Consider the following 25,740-nt stretch of genomic DNA (forward strand, 5'->3'; position numbering starts at 1 on the left):
GCCCCCGTGCACCCAAGAATCCTTTGGCCCACCATGAGGGTCACCTGTGTTTTCTGCTGCTGCCATATAGTTCCCTGCAAGGAAGATCGTGCATGCCATGCGCGGTGGGCAACGGGTGCGTACTTGGTAAGAACCCATGTTTTGTAGCTCATGGCCAAACCACTAGCCATGTGGAGACAATGCTAGACAACCCTAAAACAAGTTTAGGGGCGTGCCATGATCGATTTCTTTCATCTATTTTCTGAATTTAAGTAGACATGTACAAAATAAACCCACCACAGGACACGACTACAACAACCCAACAAACTTACCCACGTCTCACCAGAATATAATCCACTTAAATTAACTGATTTACAAATGCATACTTGGTAAAAAACTTAACAAATAATAAATAAAGCAAGTGACGTAATTAACCTTAACTAAATAACAAAAGACAAAGCATACATAACCCTAAGACAACCATCCGAAATTAAGGCCTCATTTGTTTTGAGAAAATATCTCATCTCATTTCATCTAATCATTACAACTTTTCCAACTTCCAATATAAAATAAAATGAATAATTCAACTTTTTCAAATCCTAAAATAAAAATAATATTAAAAAATATACTCTAATAATATTTTATTTAACTTTAATCTTATCTCATCTCATCTTCAAAAATAAACAAATTCTAATTGAAGTCCTCATATTACTCTTCAGCCTAGCACATAACATATTTGTTCGTACGGATAGCAGGACTATTCTTTTAAAAATGGAAATAATGAATTTTTAGCCTGCATTTAAAAATGTGCCCAATGAATCTAGCCATCAAGATTAAGCTGCTTCCCAATAGTCACGATGAATTAAATTAAAGTTAAAAATTAAATAAATTATTATTATTTAAAAATAAAAAAATTAAATTATTTATTATATTTTATATAAAAATTTTAAAAAAAATAATAATAATAAAATAATAAAAAATGAAAATTTCACTGTACAAACGGGATAGGCCGATGGAAAGGGACAACGATAAACAGACGCTGAAGGGAAACGCAGGTTCCCGAAATAAAAAACCCCAACCCTAAAGGCGGAACTCTTCCAGTACGTGGTTTTCCTGCTCTTCTGCGATCGGAGAGTTGAATGGCGTCTTCGTCGAGCAGCGGACTAACATTCAAATTGCATCCGCTGGTGATTGTGAATATATCTGATCACTACACCAGGGTTAAGTCTCAGATGCACCCGCCCATAGGGCCCTACGCCAACGACAACAGCAATGGCACTGACGGAGCCACGTCGCTCCCGCCTCCTGTGCCGAGGGTCTATGGCTGCGTAATAGGGATTCAGAGGGGACGCACCGTCGAGATATTCAACAGCTTCGAGCTCCTCTACGATCCCTCCACACATTCCCTTGACCGCTCCTTCCTCGAGAAGAAGCAAGACCTCTGTTGAGTGTACTTTCTTCCTCCTTTTTTTTTGGTGGCCTCTCTCTCTCTCTCTCGATATAATATATTTATCCATTCTTTTGGTTATTTTCGTTAGATCTGATTAGGGTTTTGCTGAACCTTTATTGATCCTGTGCTACATTTGTTCTCTTCTCTCATATGATGTTCCAGATAAAAAGGTTTTCCCCAACTTCTATATACTCGGATGGTATTCTACTGGCAGCGATGCCCAGGAATCTGATATGCATATTCATAAAGCCGTGAGTTCTGATATCTTTGGAGAGGCTTTATGGTTTCCCGTATTATGCATACGATCAACTATTGGGTGCCCCTTGTTCTTTTTTTGGCTCTAAATGTTGTTTTGAGAATGGAATGTGCTATTGCACTTCTAGCATGCCATTTTTTATTCTTCCTTTCTTTACGTTTTTGGCAATTGTGCTTCAAGTTTCCCATGGCTTTAAATTTCACTAAATCGAACTTAAACTATGTTCATTTTTAAATAGGCTTCCGTGTGTATGATAGGAGCTTCTTGGAAAACAGAGTATTTTTGCTAATAGATAGAAACATTTAAAGGAAGATAGAAATCCTAACTTTAACTAGGTGTTATCCATGTATACATCCTGTGGGCTTTGCTTATTTACTTTTATTTTTATAAGTAAAAAACATTTTATTGATAGAAGTAGATAGGTATAGCCCAAGTACATAGGAGGTATACAAACAACATGCACCTAGTTACAAAATAATAAGCTAGAAGTGATACAAGAAAGCATTTGAGCAAGCTCCATTAAGAACACAAGAGGGGCCCCAAATAAATAAAGTATGGAAGAAGAAACTTCTAAACTCATCCGGAAAACTCTCCTTATCTTCAAAGCTTCGGCCATTCCTTTCAATCCATACACCACATGATACATAGAGGAATCATACTCCATATATCCGCAATATGTGAATTGGCCTTACATCTTTGCCAACATACAAACTAATCAACAACCCTCTTTGGCATTACCCATGCCTGTTCTATTAAAGATCCCTACCCATAACATCCTTGCCACCTCACAGTGAAGTAAAAGATGATCCACCGACTCCCCACTTTTCTTACACATATAACACCAATCCATTACGATGAGACCTCTCTTTCTCAAATTTTCCAAAGTCAAAATTTCCCAAAGAGATGCTGTCCAGCCAAAGAAAGCAATCTTAGGTGGCACATTACTTTTCCAAATACACTTCCAAGGGAACGAAATATAATTTTGACTTGACAAAACCTTGTACAATGTTTGCACAGTAAACTTCCTACTCCTTGTCTTCATCCAAAGCATCATGTCCACCACATTATTACCAAAACTCAAAGTATAGGATAAACTGTAAAAATGAGAATTTTTTTTGACAAGTAAACAATTATATTAATGAGAATAGGCAAAACCCAAGTACATAGGGGGTATACAAGATGTAACACCTAGTTAAGAGGAGGAAATGGAAACAAGAAAGTCATGAAAGTCTAGACCATTGAAATCTACAGCTTTAGCCCATAGGAATAAAGTTTTAACAAAGAGTAATCTAATCTCCTTTTATGAGCACTCCTTATCTTCAAAAGTTCGATAATTTCGTTCCTTCCATAGGCACCATAGAATACAAATAGGAAATATCTTCCACACAACTGTGAATTGTGGAAAACCGCCAAGGTTCGTCTAACTGGCCAAAAGCTTGACCATAGTAGCAGGCATAACCCAGGCTAGCTCCAACCTTCTGAAGACGTCATCCCATAACACTCTAGCAACCTCACGATGCAGTAGAAGATGGTCCATAGTTTCACCACTATTTCTGCACGTATAGCACCAGTCCACTATAATCACCCTGCATTTCCGTAAATTGTCAATCGTCAAAATTTTACACAAAGAAGCTGTCCAAGCAAAGACATTCCACTGTGGGGAACCACTAGAACGACCCAACAACTCAGACGCTGAAGCCTCCTGATTAAGAGCCAAATGAAAGAGAGAGGGAAACACGGTCTTAAGAGCTGAATCACCACACTAAAAGTCATGCCAAAAATTGATCCTAGATCCATCACCAATTGTTTTTTTATAAGTAAAAATATTATATATATTAATATCAATAGGAGTAAATAAGTACACTTGGCCAAGAAGCACCTAGCCAATACTAGAGAGCCCCTAATGACTAGAGAACCATCACCAATTGTGAATCTAATAAAACAAGCAAAAGCCTCCCATCCATTTCTAATGTTCTTCTACAAACCAACACCATGCACACTTCTCACTTCATTAGAACCCCAACCCCCTTGCAAACTCCCATACTTTAACTCAATAATAATCTTCCATAAAGACTCCCATTCTTGATTGTACTTCCGTAACCATTTCCTAAGGAGTGCCTTGTTAAAATTCCTCATATTTGGAATTCCCAACCCTCCACAAGAAATCGGTGTACATACCTTATTCCACTTGACAAGGTGGAACTTAGGGTCCGTTTAGCAACACAACTATTCTAAAGTATTCTTAGATATTTTCGGATATTTCCTTCCTAAATATCAACTCAAACACAAAATACTTTCAATTTCAAATCTTCAACTTTTTTATCCAATCATTACCTAATTATTACAACTTTTTCAAATTCCCAAACAAAACACAAAAAAAAAATAATGCTTTTTCAAATTTTAAAACAAAAACAATATTGAAACAAATTTTTTAATATTTTTATTCAACCTTTTCTTTCTCATTTCCCAAAATCCAATGAAACATCTTAACTCAAAACATTTTACTACTATTCACAGATATATTGAGATATTCTTAAGTATCAAAACCCTCCCTTAGTCTCCTCTCAAATTCCTCCCCACAAAAAAGCTCGAAAAACTGCTTAATTTGATTAGCCACACTTACTGGCAATGGAAAAAGAGATAAAAAAATAAGTGGGAAGATTAGAAAGTGTACTCTTAATGAGAGGGATTCTTCACCCTTTTGATAAGTACAACCTTTTCCTTCCATTCAATCTCATCTCAATTTTCTCCATGACCCCATCCCAAATAGCCTTAGCCTTGAAAGAGTCCCCAAGTGGAAGACTCAAGTATTTTATTGGCAATGAAGCTACCTTGTAACCAAAAAATACTTGCCAACCTTCTAATGTTCCTTACATCTCCCACCGGCACCATCTCAAACTTTCCAAGGTTCACCTTAAGACTAGAAGCATATTCAAAACAAATCAAAAGAGCCTTCATCGCTTGAATGTGACCCAGATCTGTACCACAAAAAAAGTAAAGTGTCATCTACAAAAAGATGAGAAACATTAATAAAACCATTATTAGTGCTTCCCACTGAAAAGCCGGATAGAAATCCCGCACCAACCGCAATCTCCAACATTCAACTAAGCGCATCCATAACAATCACAAAGAGAAAAGGCGATACTGGGACCCCTTGTCTCAAATCATGCATGCTGCTAAAAAACCAGCAGGTTTACCATTAACCAAAATAGAAAATCGAACTGTAATTACACAATGTTTAATCCACATAACACCATCTCTCCCCAAATCCACATCTCTCAAGTAAAATAGGAAATCCCAATTCACATGATCATAAGCCTTCTCTATATCCAACTTACATAAAATACTTGACAGTCCACACTCCCATTCTCAATCTACTCTTTGCAATAAGAATCGAATCAAGAATCTGTCGCCCCTTAACAAAAAGCTCCATAATCGTACTCAAACGATTAGCAAGTACCTTACACCCCATTTACAAGACTAATATGACGAAAATCCTTGACATCCGTCACCCCTACCCTTTTAGGAATAAGTGCTAAGCATGTTGTATTAAGGCAATTTTCAAACTTTTTATAAGAAAATAATTAATGAAAAACACTCATAATGTCTCCCTTCACAATATCCAACACTCATAAAAAAATGCCATAGAAAAACCATCCGGCCCAGGGGCTTTGTCTTTAGCAATCCCTCTAACCCCATGGTGCACCTCACCCACCTCAAATGGTCTCTCCAACCAATTTGCACTTGAAATATTGATAGTTTCAAAAGCCAACCCATCAAGTTTTGGCCTTCGCAAATGCCGAGAGAAGTGTTTCATAATAGGAAAATACTCTAGCTACAAAGGGATTACATCAAGTAATCTCACAAATTGACGTGATTTTATGTGACTTGTTAGATTATGAAATTACTTTTATTGTAAAGTAGATATAACGGATCAGCTAAAATCACATCAGTTTGTAGGATTACTTTTGTGTAATCCATTTATGGCTCTAACACTCATCTTCATAATAATGAACCAAGTGGTTCTTGATATCAGAATGATCATCAATAACACAACAATCATAATGGAGCATCTCAATAGCATTGTTCCTACAATGAGAATTGGCTGCCCGATGGGAAAACTTTGTGCATCAATCTTCTTCTTTCAACCAGAGAGCCTGAGATTTCTGCCTCCACGAAATCTCCTTCATCAAAATCAGATTTTCAAGTTCAGCTGTCATTGAACTTTTCCTACTCAACTCCTCCGATAAAACCTTAATCTCGGCCCTCTCATTCAACCTATGCAACTTCTCTAAGAGGAACTTTCTTTGACTATCAATAGTCCCCAAAACTTCCACATTCCACTTCTTCAAATGATTTTTTAAAGCTTTAAGCTTATTTGCCAATATAAAGCTTGGGGTACCAATAAATTGATAAGAAGGCCACCACTGTCTCACCATATCCACAAACATTCAGCTTTTAACCACATATTTTCAAATTTGAAATACCTACATCCCCCTTGAATACCCCCACAATCTAATAAGATAGGAAAATGACCCGAACTTACGTGAAACATTCTTTTTTTGTAGCAATCCGAAAAATGAGCCTCCCAAGAAGGGGAAACAAGAAATTTGTCCAACCTTGACCCAACTTGATGGTTAGACCAAGTGAAAGCACCCCCACCAAACTCAAGTCCAATAACTCCAGATCAAAAGTAAAATTAGAAAAGTCTACCATAGTCAGACATAACCGAGACTCCCCTGACCTCTCTCTTGGAAACCGAGTAACATTGAAATCCCGCCAATACACCATGACACCTCCCACCAGCTATAAACTCCTACAATCTCATCCCGCATAAGCCTTCTACTACGCCTTCTACTACTATCCAAATTAGGCCCATAAATGCCTGCAAAAACCCATTCAAACCCATCTTCCACATTCTTGAAAACACAAGCCACTGAATGTTCCCCAATGCACCCATCTAAAAGCTCCACAATCCTCTTGTCCACATCACAATGGTACAACCAAGGCCCCCTTAGAAGCAAGGAATACCCATCCCACATAAGGGTATCCCCATAAACTTCTGATGATTCTCCTATCAACCAATTGTAACTTTGTTTCCTGTAAGCAAATAATATCAACCTTCCATTGTCAAAGTAAGTTTTTAACACAAAGGCGCTTGTTACGATTATTTAGCCCCCTAACATTCTACGAAAGAATTTTAGGCTTAATAAAGTAAGACTTGAAGCCCTTCCCTTACTCCTTTCTCGACTTACACCCTTCACTTTTGCATCATAATTTATTGTACAAGTAAGTCTCTTCAATTCTTTCTCTTTTCAATGTTGATTTCGAAGACAAATGGTGGCCTGCTTCAATGGCAATAATTAAGGCCCTAAATTGGCCTTCAAATCCCTCACATGAAATCCCCAAGCACTCTACTCTAAGCTTACCATTAGATTCTCGAGATTAGAGCGAGGTGAGGAGAAATCAACATCGTCATATTCTATCCTAGGTAATGCCTCCGACTTGGAAATACTGGCAAAACAATCAGCAAAACCTCGGGAGAATCCGTCGATGAAACTTCTGACAACTGAATACTTATCCCAGGGGTGGAAACAGCCAGCGAGCTGTTTTGTGTAAACCCCGGTGCCAGAGGAGCTTTTGTCGATGGTTGGCTAAGGTTGTTCAAGGTTGAACCTGAAATAGGCCCGAAAGTGTTCTTAACCAGCCACACCGACACCGGCCAGGTTGTCTTCTGAATATCTGGTCCAATTTTTTTGTTTTCCCTTATCCAAATCTCTAGGTTTGGGCCTTTTATTACAGCCCATTGGAGACTTCACATTAGACCCACAATAAATATGACCCTTCCGCTGCATGCCGGCCCCTTTAGTAAAACTCAAGCTCACTGCCTCGAGATCATCTTCCTGCTTCTCTGTCATAGACTTCCGGCCCAAAAGCTCCCTTAGGCCCATCTCCTTATCAATCCTCGACAGAAGTGTTGACCTTCTCTTTAATTTTGATCAGTTCCAGCTTCAACTCCCACCTCTAACAGCGACTCTTTCTCTACCCGATTTGACAAGCCTCCCTCGGAAACATCAACAGCACCTGTTGAAACAAGAGTTTGATTGCGAAAGGCATTAGTCTTTATTGCTCCGCCGCCTACCTCCGTCACCACCATGCCCCGAGAGACCTAAGATCCCCTATTTTGATCCGTCCGGAGCTAAATGGTCGGAAAGGCATGGGTTTCAACAATGCCACCTTGTAAGACCCTTCACCACCCAATCTATCCCCTAACAATGTCAACTTAGAAGGAACTCGACCCCCACTCCAAGCCTAAATTTTAACTCCATAATCAAAGCTTCCTTGTCATTGGTGATAGAAACAGAGGAGTTCGCATAACCCAAAACCTTGAGCATTTCGGCAAAACATCTCCGTCCCTTCCCGTCCATATCCTCATGGATGACAATGAAGCCTTTCCTGCCACCATAACAATACTCTATAATAACCATAACAACGCTCATAATATTTTACACATTGATGTGCTAGAAAAACTCAGTTCCCTTTACGCGACTTGTAGAAATCACCATCTCCCAATTCAACATAAGCAACAACCAGCCATCTCACCATCACCTTGCCAATGATGACAGTTTTTTAAACTTTCCTGCTTCTTTCAGTAATACGCAACTACCCTTCCTTCACGACTGAAAACGTGAAAATCTTCACCAAAACACTTTTCTCGGACGCCATCCCAGCAAGACAGAAAAAAGGCCAAACTGAAAAGGAAACCCGAAAAGCAGAAGAGAAAGAAGATAAAAAAAAAAAAAAAAAAGGTAAGGAGAAAAATGATAGAGGAGGAGAAAATAGATTAGAAAAGCAATTAATGGGAAGATTTAGGAATATTTCTGGCGAGAAGTGCCGGAAATAAGAAGAAGACAGGAAGTCATGGTTTTGCTTTGCCAACTCTTGAAGTATTAAAATCTTATTGATCAGAGCATTAATTAGATTCTGTGCAATGTGAGTTTCTTTCAGTTAATTTCATTGTAATCTTTTATATATTTTTGTTTTTATTTTTATAAGTGAACAAAAAATTTATTGATGAATGATGAATAGGCCTAGCTCAAGTACCCGAGATTTTTACGTCTTTATATTTCGATTACTTAGTGTTGCCATCTGGCTTAAATGCAGCTCATTAATGTGCATACGTTTCAGATTTTGTTATAGACCAAGCTTCAAGAAATGCAATTTCATTGTCCTTCAATATGTTAGTTTTTATTATTTATTTTTTTAATTTTTTATTTGGGTTAGGTTTATATACTTCCTTCTCGTTCATTGAAAACTTTGTTATGGTATGTGTGCAGATACTTTGTGCAGTCAATTTATTTTTTCTGAGTGTTAACTGCAACACATGCACTTTTTTTTTTAGTTAATCGCAATGAACATTCTTTTGTAACAGTTGATGGATATAAACGAAAGTCCTGTTTATGTTCTTCTCAATCCTTCAATTAATCATGCTCAAAAGGATCTCCCAGTCACTATTTATGAAAGTGGTATGTAACCTGCATCATTACCCATTATTGCTTGTGAAAAATTCCTGTGAGCAATGCTGTGAATATGCAAATATAAAGAATAGAATCATACTTCAATTCTCACCATCTCTCTTATCATATTTTTCTCTTCCCACCCCTTCATTTCTCATCATTACTTATCTATATAAATTTGTGAACATAGAATTAGTTTGATCTGAATAGTCAAATTATCTGCTGGAGACCTGGGTCAGAAATTATTCCGCTGCTGAATAATGTGTTTCTGCTTTCTTGATCGTGTAGGTTCCCTACAATCATTTTTTCATTAAAATCTCATGATATATTCATGTTTTTTTGTATTTCTGAGTAAGATGACTTTCTTATTAGGTTTTCACTTCTAATTATACTGAGGCGATAACCTTTCTATTCTTTTGGGTCTTGATGTTTGAAACTCAGAGCTGCATGTCATAGATGGGATTCCACAGCTTATTTTTGTTCGTTCAAACTACACTATTGAGGTTTGGCTTGCTAATTCTATGTACATGGTTTGATCTAAATACCACCAATAGGGTTACCGATTAACTTTTTTTATTTTTTTTGGGGTTGGCGGGTGCGGTGGTGCTTTATAGACAGTCGAAGCAGAACGTATTTCAGTTGATCATGTTGCACATCTTAAACCATCTGATGGAGGTTCAGCAGCTACTCAATGTGAGTGCCCCACCCCATTCTCCTTATTATTTTCCCAAAACACGTTTATGATAAACCTTGTTTGAGGAGAATATAGGCCGTTGAAATTAGTTATATAATTTCTGTCTCAAAATAGTTAAGGTGCTTTCCTTTTTGGCTATCCCAAAATATACAAAAGTTCCTAAGAATAAAAGCATTTATCCATTTTTACCCTGAAATTTGAACCCACCTTTTTCTTAACTTGCCTTTCTTTGTCCACCTAAGGACATTTTAGAAAGATTGATATGTTTATTGTTTCATTAAAATGCGTGCTATTTGCAAGCTTCCATCTATTCTGAGAAGGCATAAAAGAATATTCTTTTGTGATATCTATCATTGCATGCGGGTTTGTTTGCAGTGGCTGCTCACCTCACAGGCATACATAGTGCCATCAAAATGCTGAATAGCAGAATCAGGGTTCTTCATTACTATCTTCTAGCAATGCAAAAAGGTATATCCATCTCTATTTTATTTAAAACTGGAATACTTTGAGATTTAAATATCAAACAGAAATTAAGCTTCTTAAAGCTAAAGAAGATTAAACAAAAGCCACAAATATTATTATATCAGATCTCTAGAGGGAAAAATATCCCTTTGTAACTCGCATTTTAGCTATGAAGGAAAACTATAGTGTTTACTTCTTTAGGGATCTCCTTTACTCTTTTTTTCCTCTCAATGTATATCTGTCACTCCTGAGTTCATATAGGCACTAGTAGACATTGACAAAATTAATCTCTTGCTTGGACTTTTATGGTTAAAGACCCAGGTTGGTTATTAATTACACTCGGTACTGCTAAATACAGGTGATATCCTCTGTGAGAATTCACTGCTAAGACAAGTATCAAGTCTTCTAAGAAGATTGCCAGCTATTGAATCAGAGAAATTTCAAGATGACTTCTTGATGGTGGGTGCTAAATACACTTTTTTGGGATGTCAATGAAGATAAGCACTGGGGATATCTGTGTTGGGATAGTAGGCATGCTGACAGTATAAACCAAAATCTGTCTATATAAAGGAGTGTGTTTATGCATGCTGACAAAATTTTTCTCCGATTGATAGCTCCAAACTTGTAACTAGTTGTTCTCTTTTGTATACTCCTTGTGTACTTCAGCATCGCCTATTCACTTAATTCAATAAAATTTTATTTTACTTCTAAAAATTCTCTCATTGTGGTGATTGAAGCAGCAGGTCCTCATGATAAGTCACTTGTAGCCATAATATTATGGGCAAATATCTAATCCTAAAGGCACCGTTAATATGTGCCTAATAATAGGATATTGCATTTACCTGGGTAGCACCTCTTATTGAGTTCCACTAAAATTTTAGTTGTAAAAAAAGGATATAGCCATAATCAATGCCTTCTTTTTCATGTTTCTTGTTCTTTAATATTTTTTCTTTTTACTTAAAAAAACATTTGTTCTTTGAGGATCCATGTGATAATAAATAATCAGACATACATTAATGATTAATTTACTCTTCATTCTATTATTGATTTTGTCCTTACTTTTCTTTCGGTGTGTCTGCCCTCTTTTGACAGGAATACAATGACACGCTATTGATCACTTACCTGGCCATGTTCACCAACTGCTCAAGGTATGTAGGTATTCTTGTACTGCAATTTTTTCTTTTTTGTGTGCTTTAAATTTGTATTGGTGCGTTGTGTGCAATAATTTATTTGGTGTGATAAAAGAAAACGAAAACTTGAACTCTGGCAGCTAGTGGGTTGACGTTTTTTTAGAAGAGGACTTTGTCTGGGCTCCAAACGAACCAAGCATATGCTGTAGTAATAGAACATAACTCCTAGTTTTGCATGGATTGGACTCAAAAACCTTTCGGATATGTAATGGGTGGTTTTGAAATTTTATGTAGTTTTTATCTTGTTTCAACTTTCAAGATACAATGAAGTTGGATACGGATCCCAAAAAAAAGGAAGATGGAAGTTGGATGATTTCAGCCAAGAACTTATGATAGAACTTTCCACATTGAAAGGCAATACCTTTATCATTAAAAGTGTCTATTAGAAAGGACTTGAGATTTATTAAAAACCATGGGCTGCTTGGTCAATGACTCAATTATAGAACCAATCGGATTTGCTAAATGTGTGGAGTTGCCATGCCCGGGATGGAAATCTCCCTCCAGCATGATACCTGTATAGTGTATATACTTATATGGTAGTGCAAACTAGGGCCAGGTGTATATAGTTAGGGGAAGTGGTTGGATTTGGTAGGCATTTCTTTTATTTATTTTTCACTGATATCATAATGTTTTACTGTGTGGCTTTTCATTTTTTCCAACAGCACAATGAATGAACTAGTCGACAAATTCAACACTGCATACGACAGGCATAGTCGAAGGGGTGGACGGACTGCCTTTATGTGAAAGGAAGCTGCTTGCATCTGGCAGTCTTGCTGGCTTCTATTTCTTTTGTGCATAGCACATAGAAGCTTACGAATCATATTTGCTAGGAGCCAAGGATCCAGACAAATGAGGAAAAAATTGAAAGCTATATGGTTTTCTTCGTTTTTATTTTTCTTTAAAAACAAAATGGCTCTGCGCACTATATTGAGTTATTATGGGTGGTGGAGTGCCAAATGACTTTGGGAGTGGAAGATGTGGTTTCAGTATGGTCCTTTGTGAATTGCTGCTTTCGTGTTTGTCTTGCCTGTGAGCATATTCACAGGTCACATCCTATAATATTATATCATGTAAGATGATGAAAACAATCGTAACAGCTTTAAAAGTACTTTAGACATGTTTGCCAAACAATGACAAATACACAATAAAAATCCCCAACTTCTAATTAGAATGAAAACATCGTTGAGCCTTTTTTGTAGGTTCTAAAAAACGGTTAGTGCTTCCCAAACACAATGCGAGCTTACCTTGTAGACCTTCGTATCATTTTATACAATCTTATCTCCTATATTAGGCGGGAACAACGTGCAAAGCACGTTTGTCTAGTTTTATGAAATAGTTATTTGTAAAAAATAATATATATTTTATAAAAATAATTGATTTCACTTAATAATTTAAAGCATAGTGGAGAAAATAAATAACTTAATAATATTTTTTTCTTTGATAAGTAGAAAATAATAGTGTTTTTTTTTTTACAAGAAGAAAATAATAGTATTTAGAGAAATGATATCTATTTTCTTGCTTATTATTTTCATTGATAAAAACTGATGGAAAAGTTATCCCATTAGTTGATTCCTTATAAAAATAATATCTTCCTATAAAATCATTCTAATTGACCAGCACATCTACAAGTCTACTATAATACCCCTCACCAACACTTTTGAGAGAAACAAACACAAATCTCATGTTACAATTAATAGCTTAAAAAATTGGAAAATATAATCACCATTACCAACCAATTAGTGAGAATCAAGTCACAATATTCCTTTATTATACTTGGCTGAGGCAGCCCTTTGTTCATGAAAATCAAATGTATAGACATGCCCTGTAGGAGCAATGGCCCTTGCAAGTGACGTAGTTAAAGATCCACTTCCAGTCCAGATTCCAGAACCAAACAACCAGGAACTAGTTCCAAGTACATGATGACAAGGCTAATATTAGCAATATAGAGAATCTGGGTCCTGTGACTTAGAACCAGAGTCCACAATTCAGGAGTTGGAGCTAACAAGTAAATAAAACCACCCTTGTTGCTAAAAACCTTGGTTCCAAAGGGCTTTCCAATCCAGTCTGAATGTTTGAATACACCAAATCGGTTCTGAAGCACTAAATCCTTGCATACTTTAAGAGCCTTCATGTTGTCATGCCCCTCATAGACAATAACCAAATCTCCATCACAAATGCTACGAGTAAAAGATAACTTTTTGTTTGGATCGACAGGCAACATCGCATGGGTTGGGCTCGCCTCGCGCATGGGTTGGACCAAGATGCACGGGTTGGGCCCTCCAATGCACAAGGCTGGGTTCACAGCTCGGTCTGGGTTATCTCTCACACGGGTTGGTCCTCTCCTCACACACAACACAATTAAAAATACACACACACAACCCACCAAAAATAAAATAAAACACTACAAAAAATAACATCAATAAAATAACATAAATAAATAAATAGCAAAAAAATAAAATCCCGAATTAAAACACACCAAAATAAATTACAATACCAAAAATAACACAATTTATAAAAAAAAAAAAAATACATTGAATTAAAAACTCAAGAATTTATGGATCTCACAACCTCCCCCTTTAAAAGAAATTTCGTCCTCGAAATTGCCAAGTTCTTCATTGATTCCAAAACCAAATACAACACAAAGCTCAAAACAAGCTTGAGAAAGAAAACAAATATTCAAAACTACCCAAATAAGTAAGGGTAGAATTTTCTCATGTCTGACTCTCTTTCCCATGAATAATCTTGAGTCAAAGGATCTCCCCAAGATACCATAACTAAAGGTATTGTCTTGGATCTCAATTGTTGCTCCTTTCTATCCAAAATCTGAGTTTGAACAACTTCATACATGAGATCAGGCTGGAGTTGAATGCTTCCTGGATCAACGAAACGTGGCTCTTGCTGTCCAAAGCTCTTCTTTAATGACGACACGTGGAAAACATCATGAATCTCACCAAAATATTCCGACAAGGCAATACGGTAAGCAACGGGTCCAACTTTCTCCATAATCTGAAAATGGCCAACATACCTCAAGCTAAGTTTCCCTTTCTTACCAAAACACTAAATGCTTTTCATTGGAGAAACTTTGAGGTAAACCCAATCACTTTTCTCAAATAATAGATCTCTTCTCCTTGGGTCCGAATAACTTTTCTGACGACTCTTTGCAGCTGCCATCTTGTCTCTTATAACTCTAACCTGATTCCTCATTTCCTGAACAATTTCTGGTCCAAGTAGATTCCCTTCGCCAACTTCATCCCAAAACAAGGGAGATCTGCACTTCCTCCCATAAAGAGCTTCATAAGGGGCCATTTGAATAGTCGCTTGAAAACTGTTATTATAAGCAAACTCTATAAGCGACAGATGATTTTTCCAATTTCCTTTAAAATCCAAAACACAAGCTCGCAACATATCCTCAAGGGTTTGAATAGTGCATTCTGATTGGCTGTCAGTTTGAGGATGATAAGCACTGCTGAATTTCAACTTGGTGCCTAAAGCTGTCTGCAAAATTTTCCAGAAGTGAGACGTGAATCGTGGCTCCCTATCTGACACTATACTCTTGGGTATTCCATGAAGACGCACAATTTCCTTGACATATAATCGAGTCAAACTTCCCAAAGTATCAGTGTTAGAAATAGGTAAGAAATGGGCACTTTTGGTCAACCGATCAATAATTACTCAAATTGAATTCTTCCCACTAGGCGTCCTTGGTAGTCCTATTACAAAGTCCATTGCGATGTCGTCCCATTTCCACTAAGAAATAGGGAGTGGCTGAAGATAGCCAGCAGGCCTCTAATGCTCGGTTTTAACCTGCCGACAAGTTGTACATCTAGCAATAAACAAAGTAATGTCTCTCTTCATTCCTTCCCACCAAAAACTTTTCTTCAATTCTCGGTACATCTTTGTACTTCCAGGATGAACTGGATAAGGAGCTGCATTGGCCTCAGTCAATATTCTTTCTTTAATTTCTGAATCTGTAGGAATTACCCTACGATTTCGGAATAAAAGAATGTCATCTCTGCTTAGACTAAAATGCGCGGGTCCTTGCGACTTCTTGACACTTTCTCTAATGTCTAACAACTTAGAGTCCTTTTCCTGCAGAGTCTTTAACTTCTCAAAATCAAGAACTCGGATATCATGAATTGAAGTCAACACTTCTTTCTGCTGGGAACTCTTAGCAAGAAGTCTCCTCATACAAAAAAGAAGAGAATCTAACCCTGGTGACTCAGCCTCATCAACCGAGTAAGACTTCCGACTAAGCGCATCTGCAATCAGATTTGCTTTTTCAGGATGATACTTAATCTCACACTGATAATCACTGATTAATTCTAACCATCTCGTCTCATATTAAGATTTTTCTGCAAGAATAGATGTTTAAGATTCTTATGATCAATGTAGATTTCACAAGTCTCCCCATATAAATAGTATCGCCAAATCTTGAGAGCGAAAACCACAGCTGCTAACTCCAAATCATGAGTGGGATAATTCTTTTCATGATTTTTCAATTGGCGGGATGCATAAGCTACAACTCTTCCCTCCTGCATAAGAACACATCTTAAACCAAATTTGGAAGCATCACTAAAAACCACAAATGGCTTGTGAGGCTCTGGAAGTGCCAAAACAGGTGTTGTAGTTAACCTCTTCTTCAACTCTTGAAAACTCTTCTCGCATTTGTCGGACCAAACAAACTCCACATTTTTCCTAGTAAGAGTAGTGAGAAGAGGTCCAGACAATCGAGCAAAGCCTTCCACAAACCTGTGATAGTAACCAGCAAGTCCCAAGAAACTTCGAATTTCGTGCACCGGAAGGACGTGGCCATGCCAAGACAGCTTCAACTTTACTTGGATCAACTGCTACGCCATCCCAGGACATAACATGACCAAGAAACTTAATCTCCTCCAACCAAAATTCACACTTATTCAGATTTGCATAGAGCTGGTGTTCTCTTAACTTACCCAAAACCGATCGAAAGTGACTGGCGTGCTGTTCCGGTTCTCGAGAATAGACCAATATATCATCAATAAAAACTATTACAAAGGAATCTAGATAAGGTCGGGATACTCTATTCATCATATCCATAAATGTTGCAGGGGCATTGGCTAATCCAAAAGGCATCACTTTAAACTCATAATGCTCATACCTAAACCTAAAGGCAGTCTTAGGTATATCCTGATCCTTAATCCTCAATTGATAGTATCCCGACTTTAAGTCAATCTTTGAAAAAGTTGTTGCACCCTGGAGTTGATCGAATAAATCATCAATCCGAGGTAGGGGTACTTATTCTTAATGGTTGCCTTATGGAGCTCTCGGTAATCTATGCACATTCTAAGAGTACCATCTTTTTTCTTAACAAATAGCACTGGTGCCCCCCAAGATGAATAACTAGGCTGGATAAACCCCTTATCTACCAGTTCCTGCAGTTGACTTTTCAGCTCTTTTAACTTCGTTGGAGCCATTCGGTACGGGGCCTTATGAACTGGTGCTGCACCGGATTCTAGATCGATGGCGAACTCCATATCACAAACAGGTGGCAAGCCGGGCAAATCATTCACAAGCACATCAGAGAACTCCTTCACAATCAGAATATTTGCTAAAGATTTCTTCTCCGAAAGTGCAGACATCACTTGAACCAAGAAAGCATCTGCTCCATTTGCCAAGTCTTTACTTGCTTGAATGGCAGATATAACTGCAGGTTTTGACTTTACCTTACTTCCTGCAAACTCTAAATACTTCCCACCGGGTAGTTGGAAACTAACTATCCGACTACGGCAATTAATAATAGCAAAATACTGATATAACCAGTCCATTCCTGAAATAATATCAAACTCAAGTAATTTAAACATTATCAAATATGCTTTAAGAGTCATTCCACTAATAACCAGAGGACAACCTAGGGTAACCTTTGAACACCACACAGTCTCTCCATTTGGTAACTTCACCACCAAAGACTACGATAAAGGTTTAAAGACTAGGTTGCACATCCGTGCAAAAGTGGTAGATATGAACGACTGAAATGCTCCCGAGTCAAATAAGGTGCAAGCATAAAATTCAAACAGTCGAACTCTACCTAAAGAGATTAAGGCTATGTTTGGGTACTAGAGTATCCTCAACACTTTCCAAGTATTCACGTACTTTTGAAAATACTTCATATGCCAAATAACTTAAAATACTTTCAATGGGACCCACAAATCCACTTCAATCTCTACTCATAACTATTCACAAACATTCTATAATACTTATCACTATTATATATAAATAAAAAATAAAATCACTATAATATTTATCACTATTAAATATAAAAAAAATCATTATAATATATAAATAAAAAATATTTATCACTATTATATATAAATAAAAAAGAAAATATAATATATAAATAAAAAATAAAATCATTATAATATATAAATAAAAAATAAAATCACAATAATATATAAATAAAAAATAAAATCACTATAATATATAAATAAAAAATAAAATCACTATAATATATAAATAAAAAATAAAATCACTATAATATATAAATAAAAAATAAAATCACTATAATATATAAATAAAAAATATTTATCACTATTATATATAAATAAAAAATAAAATCGCTATAATATATAAATAAAAAATAAAATCACTATAATATATAAATAAAAAATAAAATCATTATAATATTTATCACTATAATATATAAATAAAAAATAAAATCACTAAAATATATAAATAAAAAATAAAATCACTATTATATATAAATAAAAAATAAAATACTATAATATTTATCACTATTATATATAAATTAAAAATAAAATCACTATAATATATAAATAAAAAATAAAATTACTATAATATTTATCACTATTTTATATATATATAAAAATAAAATCATTATAATATTTATCACTATTATATATAAATTAAAAATAAAATCATTATAATATTTATCATTATTATATATAAAAGTAAAATAAAATCACTACAATATTTATTAATATTAAAAAATCACTATAATAAAATCATTATAATATTTATTACTAAAAATAAAATCACTATAATATTTATGGGACCCACACATTTTTCAACTACTTACTCAAAAGTCAACATACTTCACACATCTAAACAACTCAAAATACTCTCAATGGGACCCACAAACTCACTCAAATCTCTACTCATAACTATTCACAAACATTCTCAACACTTCTCACTACCCAAACGTACCCTAAAATTACTGATGAAATCTATAAATCAAATCACACGGTATAGCAATTTCAATTGATTGGATAGAAATCTATACCTGTGATAACTCCAGCATTTTGGGTCTCCGGAGCTTCATCATCTACCTCACCAGGGGTCACTGCGTACACTCTTGCCTAAACAGTTGGTCTTGGCGTAGTCCTTCCACCACGGTAACCGCCTCAGTTCGCTTGAGTCATGGTAGGGCAATTGCGAGCAAGATGTCCCATTTGCCCACATCTGAAACACTGAATCCCAAACAGATGGCACTCGCCTACATGCGACCTATTACATTTGCCACATACTGGCGCTCATCCCCCCATTCGTACCCCGGTGTTCATCTGCGGTCGGGCTCCAATCCTAGTAGTAAACTTAGGTGCAGACCCGAAACTACTACTTTTCCCGAAATTTCTTCTCTTTTGACCAATTGGAGCGGCACTAGGATCAATGAATTCCTGCTCTGCAATCGTAGCAACCTCCACCAACTACTGGAAGGTCAGGATTTGCAGACAAGCAACCTGTCTATGAATCTCTCACCGTAGACCCTCCTGAAATCGCTCAATCCGCATTTTTTCTGTGGCAATTAAATGCGTAGCAAACTTCCCGAGTTTTATAAACTTCCGAACATACTGCTCTACCGTCATCTCCTATTGCACTAAATTGTTAAACTCTCGGGTCTTTTGCTTCCTTATAGTGTTCAGGAAGAAACGGTCATTGAATTCCTTTTTAAAACGCGCCCAAGATACCACTGCAATAGATCTTAACTCCATTTCCAAAAGCTCTTGCTTGGTCCCCCACCAAGCAGTTGCATCACCTTATAGCAGGTAACTTGCGTATAATACTTTCTGAACTTCAGTACACCCACAGATATCGAATGTCTTTTCAAGATCACTAATCCACCTCCCAGCACGACGTGGATCCACTTGCCCAGAAAAAGCAAGGGTCCTATGAGCTAAAAAGCGCTCATACGAACAACCGTTCTGTTGCTCCATTTGTGGCAAAAAATTCTGTTGAAGAAATTCTGTCATACGGGTTAAGGCTCTAGCCATAGTGAGATTCCCATCAATACGAGACAAGTCGTTCTCAGGTTCCGGATGTGGTATCTCTGATCGGTCCATCTTTATGATAAAACGAGTCTTTTAAAACTCGATATTTAAATTAAATAAACAATTTAAAATACAAAAAAAATTTCTGGTACTGCACCTAGGTATTTTTACGGTTTTACCCAGAGTCAGACCGCTTTGATACCACCTGTGGTGCCCTCGACCCCCACGTATTAATTTTGTGGAGATCGTGACACCGGGATGATTACCACATGGATCACGCACCCTAACGACCAGTGCTCAGAGTGTGTACATCATGCAAAAAATGTACAAAATAATATTCACAGTGGAGAAATAAAAGGTCTTTCTTTATTAAGTACCAGAATTGTTCAAAAACAATAAAGTAACTTTACAAGGATTAAACAGTCATCCGACATATAAATTAAAGACAGAAAATAACATAAAGGAAACAAATCCCATAACGCTGAACAGTTTCTCAGCAACACAAACCTCCGGCTAAGCTGATCCCTCGGATTTATACTCGGGCTCTGCGTCAGACTCTACGACACCATAAGACGGAACCATATGATAAAACACCATAATGAGATTATGACATCTCAGCAAGTAATTAACCAAAACAACATCCGAGAGATTTATAGCACAATATTGAAATCACGCGTCCCCATACGGACAAATATGCAGAAAAAGAACATCTCATTTCCTTTTTCCAAAAATACTTTTTTTACAACTCATGCCAAAAATCTCATTTTTGGTCCAGTCATAACCATTAATAAAATAAGCATGCACCACGGTCTCCCCTATGGACCGTCCGCATGACCTGGCTCTCATCGTCATACCATGGGTAACGTCCGTGCATGAGACTTTGTAACGAGCGATGCCAAGTTCCGCGCCCAGCTCGTACATGGCCAAGCATTCTCTAACCTCACCAGCCAAAAGGTCACGGAATCGGTACGAGAGCGTTGCCGTCTCGTCCGTTCCCATCGTCGCCCTGCGACAACTCAGGGGACGTCACGTCAGTCTGTTACGCTCTCTAGTGACCAGAGGAGCTTCACCGAGATAATGCTCCATCTTGGCTTGGGGTCGTGATACACACACACCCACACATTTAATAACAACAGTCTCAATTTCTAACAGACAACGTGACATCACAGCACAATTTAATAAAAACGATAAATATGCATTTCACAATTTATTGGAATACACATTTAAATTAGAGGTGTAAACTCAAACCAGACCGAACCGGACCGGTTTTACCGGTTTTTAAAATATAAAAACCGGTCAGTTCCGGTTCCGGGATTTTTTGGCCCGGACCGAACCGGACAGGACCGGTTGATTAAAAAACTAAAAAATAATATTTTTATATATAAGTTTTATACAAAATATTTTATATATATTAAATATTAATATATATAAGTTTTATATATAATGTATAATTATAAATTTTTATGTGAAATTTTATATATAATATATATATTCATATATGAAATAATTTCTTATTATAATTTATAAATTATTACATAAAATGTTAATACTAAATCACTAAAAATTTATAACTAATACTAATATATAACTTATAACTATGCCAATAGTCTAATATTAATACTATTATATAGTCTAATATATTAATAAAAGTATAAAACAGTTTTTTTTTAAATAAAATCTTTTTATTTTATAAACAAATTTTTAATGTAAATTGTGACACTTACATGTTAAAAAAACCGGAAAACCGGACTGGACCAGACCGGAAACCGGTAAAACCGAAAGTACCGATTTAGGAGGGTAACCGGAGCGTAATCGATTTTGAAAAATACAAAACTGGTACATACCGGTTCGGTCTTAGATTTTATCCAAAACCAGACCGGACGGGACCGGTTACACCCCTAATTTAAATATTTCATTTACAAATTCTCAATAAATACAAAAATACAGTTTCACAGCTACACGCGTAATCTCGTCCTCCAATCCAGCCCAAGGCCCAACACCAAATCCATCTATAATCACAATCCAACATTTTAACGGCCCAAGGCCCAATTTCTAATATGCCAACAATTACAATTTACAACAATATAATTAAAATCAAAAAATTCCATACAACTGAAGATGGAAAATTCTGAAAGATCACGTGTAAGGAAGTGTTGCTCAAGGCGGTGGCACAGCAGCGACAACAGTGATTTTCAAGAATTAAAACGTTGGCTTTTCAAATGGGTTCTCTCTCAAAAGAAATCGATCTATGAAATAAAATTTTGAGAAACTCAACACACGGCAATTTCCAATAATTTACCAAAACAAACCGATTGAATTTCCACAGATTTTAGAACAAAACACAACACGGCCAAAGCCTCAAACTTTCGGGTTCACCAACAAATTCACAGAACAAGACACCAATCAACAATAATAGAAGATGCCTAAAACAAGAGAGGAAAAAGATGAACTCGGCAGGTTTATAGCAGAACCCGTGGCCTATATGTAGACTAAGAATGGCGGTTTGCGAGACAAGCGTGTCGCACGGATGGAGAAAAGAAAAAACGGCAGCTCGAGCCGTACATGGCAGTACGGGTTGCTACATTAGATGAAAGATGGACACGGAGAAGCCATGGGAGCTCGAGGTGGAAGGTGGTGGTGGTCGTGTGAAGCCACGGCTTGATAGCGAGTCTCCGGGGTTCATGCTGAACGACACGGAGAGGAAAAAAATAAGATGGAGGTGGCGACAAACGACTGAAATGCGTGACTAAGGCCCACTTGGTGTCGGCAGTTGCTGCGGGAAGAGGAAACTGTTGGAAGAAGAAAGAAGAAGAAGAAAGGAGTGCACGGCGCTTGAAGGGAAAGTATGAAACCCTAAGGGGTCATCTCCCAAAGCGGCGCCGTTTAACTAAATGAGGGGTTGGGTTTACAATCGCACGGGTTGGGCTTGCCTGGCGCACGGGCTGGAGCAAGATGCATGGGCTGGGCCCTCCAATGCACAAGGCTGGGTTCACAGCTCGGGCTGGGCTATCTCTCACACGGGTTGGGCCTCTCCTCACACACAACACAATTAAAAATACACACACACACACAACCCACAAAAAATAAAGTAAAACACTACAAAAAATAACATCAATAAAATAACATAAATAAATAAATAGCAAGGAAATAAAAACCCAAATTAAAACACACCAAAATAAATTACAATACCAAAAATAACACAATTAATAAAAAAATATACATTGAATTAAAAACTCAAGAATTTATGGATCTCACAGCGTGGGTCTATGGAAGCACATTAGACGAGGATGAGAAGTTATTGTCCGGCATACTAGCATTGTGATGGGAGTAGGCTCAAGAATTAAATTCTGACATGATATATGGTGTGGAGATTGAGCTCTTAGGGACTCATTCCCCACAGTATTCATAGTTGCACGTGAGAAAGAAGCTTCAGTGGCGGAACTCATCGAGAGAGGGAGGGGATTTACTACAGTGGAATGTGAGCTTTACTAGGGCGGCATAAGATTGGGAAGTCAACTAGGTGTGGGCAGCGGGGCCTTGCCCCGCCCCCGTATGGGCAGGCCGGCTACCCCACTCCGCCCATGCGGGGGCAGGGTCTCCCTCCCCACATGGGGAGAGCCTAGCGGGGGCGGGGGAGGAGATGACCCCAGAGGGGCCCCGCCCCGCCCTGCCCCCGCTCCACATATATAATTTTTTTTATTTATATATAAAAATAAATATATTGTATATAGATATATACAATTTATTAAAAACTTAAAATTGTATTCAAGTCATTGGATTGTCTTGGCCTCTTAGGTCAACCTTTATATAGGAGGCCAAGGCAATACAATAGTCATCATTAAGCAATGTGAGACTTAGTTGGCCTAGAAGGCCAAAACAATCCAAAATTTAACTCTAATGAGTTTAAGTTTTTTTTTTATATTTATAAATTTTAATTTATGATTTAAATAATAATATAATATTGGTCTAAAAAAATATTTTTAGACCAAATTTTTTTTTTAAACACAATATGTTGGCCTAGGCGGGGGGTGGGGCGGATGGGGGTTTTTCTCCCGCCCCCACCTCCCTGGGGCGGGGAAAAAACCCCAACCCCCACATGGTGCGGGTATCACCCCTAAAGTCAACAATTTTGTAGAATTCTTCAAACTCTTATACTCTATAAGACCAAGCAATCAAGGAGTTGATACTTTGTGGTGGTTACCTAATAGAAAATGCATTTTTTTCAATTCGCTCTTTCTATTAGGCCCTCACACAATCGCATAGCAATCTCTTTCCAGGGAGAAGAATTTGGAGAAATAAAGCCCCTCCTAGGACGGCATTTTTTGCATGGACAGTAGTTCTGGAAACGATTTTGATGATGAATAACTTACGAAAGCGCAAGATGATAGTGATAGAATGGTGTTGTATGTGTAAACCAAGTGGTGAGACTGTGGACCATCTTCTACTACACTACGAGATCACTAGAGCATTATGGACCAATGTATTCCAACGGGTAGAGCTAGACTGGGTTGGCCGAACCTCAGTGGTATTCCACACATTACAACTGTGTGGAAGATGATCCCTATTTGATTCTATTGTGTATTTGGTAGGAATGTAACGACTGGACGTTCGAAGATATGGAGCGCTCTTTGGAGGAGATTAGATTACTATTTATTAGAACTTTCTTTCTTTGGGCCAAAGATGTAGATTTCAATGACCTCGATTTTCATGCTTTTCTTATTTCTATTTATTCTCCCTAAATAGATATAATCTCTTGTATACTACATGTGTACTCGGACTTTGCCTATTTGTATTAATATAATATAAAAGTTTACCTATAAAAAAAATAGTGAATAATAGTGAAATAGTCAAAGATGATCTAAGCTTCCAAACACAGCCTTAATCTTCATTCTTCACGAACTTTAATTGAGTGAATAGAAGGATCATAAGTTATTCATATAATATGTCAAATTAAGAGGACATAAGTTGAGAAAACAAAAAAACAAGCATTAAAAGACACTACAGGAAATTTTCCTTCTCGCGGGGAGCGAAATCCCCGCATTTCCCCTGTTTTCTCGCAGCAAATTTTCAGAAACTGCGATAATTACTCGCAGCTAATCGGTCGAAAGTAAAACGTCTGCTCAGTTGATTTTCGGTGATAAATCATCAGCGGCCGCAATTGCTGCACCTAACTCGGCGGTTCATCTCTCGCAGCAAAATCGCCTTGCCAATTTGGGAGAAGGGCAATTACGGTGATGAGGCGTCGCAAATTTGGGGTGATTTACGGCGATTTTGCGGGTCCGTAAAATCCAGATTTCGGCGAATTTGGGGCTGGCCGCAAAGAAGCTTTCTTCCCAAGGTTGCGGTGAATTTATAGACGCCGCAAATTCAAGGATTTTACATACGGTGAAAGATCGAGATCCCCGCAATTCCATTTATTCAACATGCGGTGAATTTGATTATGACGCCGCAAGAAGATAGTGCTGATCCATACGGTGAAATAGCGAGATCCCCGCATTTGGTTTTGATTCTACATGCGGTGAATTAGATTACCACGCCGCAATCTCAGATGGATTTTACATACGGTGAGCATGTATGGCGCAGGAAATGCCAATTAATATCACCGCGAGCTTGCTTACAAATTTACAACAAAGCAGGCACATATGGGTTTTTGGGTATGCGGTGAATAAATTATAAGAACCCACTCGGTTTATTAGATTGATGGGTTTTCTGAACGGTGGCTTCAAACAATAGTTGATCAGAGCAAATTTATGGGTTTTTGGCTTCACTGATGCAGCACGTCGTTGCAGGAATTTATGGGTTTTTGGATTCGCTGGCTTCAATTTCTGCTTTACGTTATTTAAAGCTGATGTTCTTCACCCAGGTTAGTTAGCAAAGTCATTCAATATGTACCCAATCTGAATTGAAACAACCTCTATCGCATAAATTCATGTA

At 37.3% G+C, this 25,740-nt stretch overlaps 3 protein-coding genes across 3 annotated transcripts; 1 reads left to right on the forward strand and 2 right to left on the reverse strand.

Moving 5' to 3' along the window:
- Positions 1-983: 983 nt before the first annotated feature.
- LOC108986105 (COP9 signalosome complex subunit 6a) lies at positions 984-12,661 on the forward strand. The gene is made up of 9 exons (XM_018958628.2): positions 984-1,422; positions 1,592-1,680; positions 9,118-9,211; positions 9,644-9,705; positions 9,817-9,895; positions 10,272-10,364; positions 10,717-10,817; positions 11,451-11,506; positions 12,211-12,661. The coding sequence occupies exons 1-9, from the start codon at positions 1,119-1,121 to the stop codon at positions 12,290-12,292; spliced, it is 960 nt and encodes a 319-aa protein (XP_018814173.1). The 5' UTR covers positions 984-1,118; the 3' UTR covers positions 12,293-12,661.
- A 742-nt stretch (positions 12,662-13,403) lies between these two features.
- Positions 13,404-13,769, reverse strand: LOC108983329 (tRNA (adenine(58)-N(1))-methyltransferase catalytic subunit TRMT61A-like). Its single transcript, XM_035687764.1, has one exon. It carries the CDS (start codon positions 13,767-13,769, stop codon positions 13,404-13,406), a length of 366 nt encoding a protein of 121 aa, XP_035543657.1.
- A 461-nt stretch (positions 13,770-14,230) lies between these two features.
- LOC108983339 lies at positions 14,231-14,551 on the reverse strand. The gene has a single exon (XM_018954931.1). The coding sequence runs from the start codon at positions 14,549-14,551 to the stop codon at positions 14,231-14,233; it is 321 nt and encodes a 106-aa protein (XP_018810476.1).
- Between the last annotated feature and the right edge of the window lie 11,189 nt (positions 14,552-25,740).

The sequence above is a fragment of the Juglans regia genome, chromosome 2 (genome assembly GCF_001411555.2).
Source record: "Juglans regia cultivar Chandler chromosome 2, Walnut 2.0, whole genome shotgun sequence".
Classification (NCBI taxonomy): domain Eukaryota; kingdom Viridiplantae; phylum Streptophyta; class Magnoliopsida; order Fagales; family Juglandaceae; genus Juglans; species Juglans regia.

What these genes read in the sequence shown, in the direction of transcription:
- LOC108986105 (XM_018958628.2), top strand. Translation starts at nt 1,119, where the DNA reads ATGGCGTCTTCGTCGAGCAGCGGACTAACATTCAAATTGCATCCGCTG. An exon ending in TCTTCTAGCAATGCAAAAAG is followed by an intron (nt 10,365 to 10,716) that starts GTATATCCATCT and finishes TGCTAAATACAG; the next exon opens with GTGATATCCTCTGTGAGAAT. An exon ending in TTCAAGATGACTTCTTGATG is followed by an intron (nt 10,818 to 11,450) that starts GTGGGTGCTAAA and finishes CTCTTTTGACAG; the next exon opens with GAATACAATGACACGCTATT.
- LOC108983339 (XM_018954931.1), bottom strand. Translation starts at nt 14,551, where the DNA reads ATGGAGAAAGTTGGACCCGTTGCTTACCGTATTGCCTTGTCGGAATAT.
- LOC108983329 (XM_035687764.1), bottom strand. Translation starts at nt 13,769, where the DNA reads ATGTTGCCTGTCGATCCAAACAAAAAGTTATCTTTTACTCGTAGCATT.